The sequence below is a fragment of the Camellia sinensis genome, chromosome 5 (assembly GCF_055761805.1).
Source record: "Camellia sinensis isolate YWXY chromosome 5, ASM5576180v1, whole genome shotgun sequence".
NCBI classification, from domain to species: Eukaryota; Viridiplantae; Streptophyta; class Magnoliopsida; order Ericales; family Theaceae; genus Camellia; species Camellia sinensis.
Genome location: NC_138965.1, coordinates 172,966,855 through 172,972,854, shown reverse-complemented (window position 1 = coordinate 172,972,854; position 6,000 = coordinate 172,966,855). Strand labels below are relative to the sequence as shown.

The 6,000-nt window shown below is 35.6% G+C and overlaps 1 protein-coding gene across 1 annotated transcript; it reads right to left on the bottom strand.

Moving 5' to 3' along the window:
* Positions 1-441: 441 nt before the first annotated feature.
* On the bottom strand, positions 442-4,931 carry LOC145790992 (uncharacterized). The gene is made up of 2 exons (XM_082870466.1): positions 3,980-4,931; positions 442-1,054 (listed from the first exon to the last, which is right to left on the bottom strand). The coding sequence occupies exons 1-2, from the start codon at positions 4,464-4,466 to the stop codon at positions 576-578; spliced, it is 966 nt and encodes a 321-aa protein (XP_082726592.1). The 5' UTR covers positions 4,467-4,931; the 3' UTR covers positions 442-575.
* Between the last annotated feature and the right edge of the window lie 1,069 nt (positions 4,932-6,000).

The window sequence follows — 6,000 nt, the reverse complement described above, 5'->3', positions numbered from 1 at the left end:
AGTAACATTTCTAGAGAGTTTAAAATTTAAACTTAAATTTATGTAAATTTAATTTTGGACAATAATTGCAAGACATAATGATCCGTGGAACATTTAACGGTGTAAAATTTATATCAAAAAGAAAAAAGTAAAAACATTCGTCTCTTTTGTAATTATTGTCCAAAATTATATGGAAAAGTAAAAAATGAAATCATTCATCTCTTAGTTTTTAATTTATTTAAAATAATTATGTCTTATAAAATATATGTTAAACCAAACACTTTCATACAAATTCTATATATATATATATATACTATATTCAATACTTGCGAAATTAAACTATTTTTTAAAAAAATGTCTGGAGACAGTGTAATCCTAAATATAAAAAAATTACTTTGACTTGCTAATTTTGCACAATTTTACTATACTTAAACTTAATCATGATTTTTGAAATTTGCTGGAGTCATGGATAACTTTTTGCTAATACATAAATTTAAGCAATTTAAAAGTATCTTCTCTTTTTTTTTTATTCAAAAGAAAAGATTACAGGAAGGAAAGAAACAAAAATTAGAAGCCTAAAGGAGGCCTAAACAGACTTAAGCCTTTTCACAGGATAAACCAACAATGTCTGCAACAAGCAGAGTAGCAAGATCATTTGGAGGGTCGTCTAGAACTACTAGGTTTTCTCCATGGTGTACTCCCAGATTTGCAAGCCCATTAGCACACTGGTTTCGTTCACAGGGTATGTGGCTAACAGAACAGTTGCACCTATGCATGAGGAATTTGATGTCCTCCAATAAAGCTCGGTGAGGATAGTTGCTGGGTGTGGAGTTGTTGATGTTGAACACCACTGCTGCTGCATCAGATTCAATCAAGACATCACGCAGGCTTTTCTCCAAAATGATGGTGAGACCTCTATAAATTTCCCAAAGCTCAGCTTCTTCACTAGTTGCTGACTCCAATTTTCCATGGTAGCCAAAAATCCAAGCTCCCCTAGCATCTCTGAGCAGACCTCCATACCCAGCTGGGCCAGGATTTCCCTTGGAGCAACCATCCGTATTAAGCTTTAATTGACCTGCACAAGGAGGACACCAATCAGTGTTGATGAATAGCGAGTTACCTGTAAACTGGTCAGTGTGGAAAGCTTGATGAATTGCTGTTGCTTCTTGCTGAATCTGCCTCACAATTTCAGGAGTGTTGCATACTTCTTGATTGAACACCCTATTGTTCCTTGCCTTCTATATTCTCTACAAGATCACCACAAAGACAATATTCCAAGGAATGTTGAAGCACTCTCTGTTCTTGCTCTTAAGGTTATATTGAATCCAAGTATCTACTACCACATTATAGGAAGAATTTCTCCAGCTATGATTGGGAAGAAGATCCTAGATTTCAACAGCTTGTTTGCACTCTCTCAACAGATGGTTTAAATCCTCACAGCAGCTCTGGAAATTTAAGCAAGTGTCATCATTAGTGAAGCCTCTAATCTTTCTTTGATGGTTGGTAAGCACCTTGTCAAGCAGTAGCAACCAAATGAAACCCTTTAGTTTTTGAGGGATTTTTAATTTCCAGATCCAGCTCCAGGTAGGTAGTCTAATATCTTGTGCAGCAGCTTGATTAGAGATCAAGATATAAGTAGCCCCAACAGAGAAATCACCTCTGGAGGAGCCAATCCAGTGGGGGTTGTCGCCTAATTCTAAAAAAACAGGGAGATGGATCTGGTGGATGAGGTGCTGCATAGAAGAAGGAAAGATGTTGTTTACCTTATCCAAATCCCAATCTCCTTCCTCATTTATCATATCAGCAACTGTTACATCTTCTTGAGTGTGTGGTCCTAGAAAAATAGAATCAAGAGGCCCATCCCCACACCACCAATCTTTCCAAAATGAAATGCTTTTACCATTACCCACAGTCCATTTCGTACATTTTGCTAAAATGTCCCTAGTTCTCATAATGCTCCTCCAAATTTGTGATGCCTTTTTATTGGTAGGCCAGTTTGAAAAAGAGTGATCGTGTAAATATTTGCCTTTGAGGACCTTGGTCCAAATAGTGTCAGGTTCAGAATTTAACTTCCAACCTAATTTGGCCAATAAGTCAATATTTTGGTCTTCAGCCCTTCTAAGACCCAAACCTCCTTCTTGTTTAGCTTTACAAACTTGTTTCCAATTCACCAAATGAACCTTCTTCCTTCCTTCAAGATCACCCCATAAGAAATTCCTATTAAGCTTATCAATATGTTTACAAATGCTTTGGGGTTTAGAAGTTTGCATGATATAAGAAGGTATAGACGATGATATAGACTAGATCACAATAGTCCTACCTGCTAGGGATAAAGCTTTAGATTTCCAAGAGGACAGCTTCTTTTGAATTTTCTCAATGATGCCACTGTAAAGATTTCTGCTAAGCCTACTATGGATAAGGGGGACTCCAAGGTATCTACCAAGATCTTGAGTGAGGCTTATACCACAAAAAGAACTTAACTCCTTGGCCAAATTTCTGTGGAGGTTAGGGGAAATGAACATTTTAGACTTTTGTAAGTTGATTTTCTGCCCAGATATGCAACAAAATTCATTCATGGTTTCCATGAGAGTAACACAATTAGGCTGGTCAGCTTTAGCAAAGATGAAGAGGTCATCTGCAAAAAATAAATAGGAGATGGGTGGACTATGGTGTGAAGCTTTAAGCCCCTTCCATTTTCCAGCTTCAACCTGCACTCTAATCATATTGGACATTCTTTCCATGCATAGCACAAACAAATATGGTGAAAGAGGGTCACCTTGTCTCAAACCCCTTCCAGGAGTGAAAGTATCCATGGTTTCACCATTCCATAATATAGAGAAGTTCACAGAAGAAACACAAGACATAATGAGGTCTATCCAATGTTGGTTAAGATTGAATTCTTCAAGAGTATCTTTCAAAAAAGACCAAGATAATCTATCATAGGCCTTTTCAAGGTCAAGCTTGATAATAAGGCCTCCATGCTTATCTTTTTTTTGTCTAAGAGTATGGATCAGCTCTTGAGTAATGATAATATTATCATGGGTGGATCTATCGGGAATGAAACTGTTTTGGGTGGGGCTCACAAGATCCTGAAGAAGAGGCCTAATACGGTTAACTAAAATTTTAGACAAAATTTTATAAGAGACATTACAGAGGCTAATAGGGCAAAACTGCTTGATATTCTCAGGAATAGCAGTTTTAGGAATAAGGGTAATGAGTGTTTGATTCACTGCAGCAGGTATTGATTTGGATTGGAAGCACTTCTTAATGAAATCACATACATTACCCCCAATCACATCCCAAAATTGATGATAAAAGATAGCTTGAAACCCATCACGCCCAGGGGCTTTGAACACACCAATGTTCTTGACAGCCTTCCAAATTTCCTCAGTAGAAATATTTCTCAATAAAAGATTATTATCATCATGCGGAATTTTGTGAGTGGTAATATTACACCAATGATCAAAAGTAGTAACAGGCTCAGAATTGAAAAGGGGAGTAAAGTAATTCTGAATATGATTTTTAACTAACAAGGGGTTATTAATCCACTCAACATGCTCATCCTTAAGGGAATCAATTCTCAACTTCTTACGTCTAGTAATGGTAGAAGTATGAAAAAACTTAGTATTTCTCTCACCTTGAGTTAACCAATTGGCTCTAGATTTTTGAAACCAAAGGACTTCCTCTTGAAAAAGAGTTTTGTTATATTGAATAATGAGGTCCTTTTCTAGACGAAACAGGTTATGAGAAAAATAAGATGATGAAATCTGAGTTTTTTGAATTCCCTCAATACGAGATAAAAGCCATCTTTTCCTTTTAAAAATGTTACCAAAAACCTCCTTGTTCCAAGTAATGGAATTGGAAGCAACAGAAAACAAGTTGTCTTGTATAAAAGATGCATGATTCCAAAAAGATTTAACAATATCTTTATAAGTAGGATGCGACAGCCAAGCAGCTTCAAAGCGAAAGGGACGATTAACAGGAGAAAGTTTAGTTATACCTTCAGTATGTACCATGATAGGTGAGTGATCCGAATATGTACGAAGGAGATTTCGGACTGCTCCATCAGGGAATGCGGTTCTCCATTCGGCATTGCAGAGAGCTCGATCTAGTCTTTCCATAGTATTAGCCATTCCCTGCCTGTTGTTGGACCAAGTAAATTTCGGTCCTGAGCAACCAATATCTATAAGCCCACAGCGGTTAATGTTGTCAAGAAACTTTCTGCAGCGGTAGTTATGATTGTTTTGGAAAAAGCTTTTTCTTTCATTCTGCCCCATGATATCATTAAAATCTCTTGCAATGAGCCAAGGTCTAACCATTGGGCTTGAAATGTTCTCAAGTTCATTCCAGAGGTTTTGACGAATGCCAGGATTAGGACTGGCATAGACTACAGCTAGCACCCATTCTTCAAAATTCTCACGTTTCATAGTAGCTTGAATAATTTGGGAGTTGACAAAGAGACTTGGGTAGGATCCCAAATCAGCCATGTACCTCCAACTCTCCCAATAGGGTCAACAATGGTGGAGGCAGTATACCCCAAATGATTAAAGAAGAGACCCATGGAACTAAAACGGACTTTTGTTTCAAACAAAGCCACAACATTAGGGTGATGGAGTCGAACGAGTTCTCTGAAATTTCGCCTGAAGATTTTGTTGCCGGCTCCCCGACAATTCCAAAGCATTACAGTCATAGATGAACGATTGGGGAAATTAGGAAGTGGGTCTGAACTAGTCAGGCCAATAAAGTCACGTACAATCTTCTTGGATAGCTCTGATGGCCTTAGAGCTGCCATCTTTGTTGCCTGCAGTGGGCTTCCTCCCACGCTCTCCCACCTGGGCTCGATGTTCATCCTTATCTCTTCAATCCACCAGTCTACGTTTACTAGGTGAATGGCTACGCTCTCTGGTTCGAGATATGATCCCACCGAGCTGTGTCTCATCCAGGTGGTTTGATCTATTGGTGGCACCAGATCTTCCGTGGTCTCATTGTTTGTATCTGGTGGTTTGGGGTTACAACCTTCAAACAAAAAAAAAGGTACTAACATGTTATAGTGAAAATAATTGAAATATTCATTGTTAAAAAAAATATAAACAAACAATATTTTTTATTTTTTATTTTTTAAATGTGAACACAGAGGTATATTCTTTGAATATTGAATTGTCACAAACGCTCCATCATATTTCTCTAAAAAAAAAATTTAAAATTCCAAAATATTAACTTTTTTTAATAGAGCCGATTTATACTTTAGATTTGTTGATGTCGTCCTCCCCTCTCCACCCCACAACTATCTCCTAGTCATGAATTCTGAAGAAAAAATTAGGACATAATCAATAAAAAAATAATGAACGTTAACTAACCTTAAATATCTCTGCCAAAAGAGTTTAAAAGTGTTGCGTAATCTATTGTATGGAATAATATTTTGAGCGATAAGCAAGTTTTATATGGTGTAGAAAAAAAAAAGTTCGATTGTGTAACAAGTAGGGTTTTGTGTAGAAAGAGAATATATAGAAGAAAAAATAGAAGAAAAAAGAAATTTTAATCTATCATTTTAAATTTTTATAAGAGATAATAGGTTTGAACAAATCAAGAAAGAGTTTTTTTTAACTTTCATTTCGAAAAACATAAATAATGGAATAATTAGTATTTTTATAATTATTACATTAATATGTTAGCTAATAGCATTTTTTTTAATTATTTCTTAATTCAAAATTTTAAAATTTTAGTTGAAACTTTTGGAGCTCTCACAAGGTTACTCACAAAAAGTTCATTTACTATAATATATAGTATAGATTATACTAACATATTAATACTATTTTTGTTATAAAAAAAAAATGTGTTTGATTATCTCAGTATCACATCATAAACTCAAAAGAATAAAATGTGTTTGGGAGGATTGGTCTAAAAAAAAAAATTGTGTTTTGGGGGAATACTGCAAGATTGACAAAAGAATAAAAATCATCCGGTTTGATTTCAAAAAATTGAACTCTTTTAAGAAAATTAATTTTTTTTTATTTTTATATG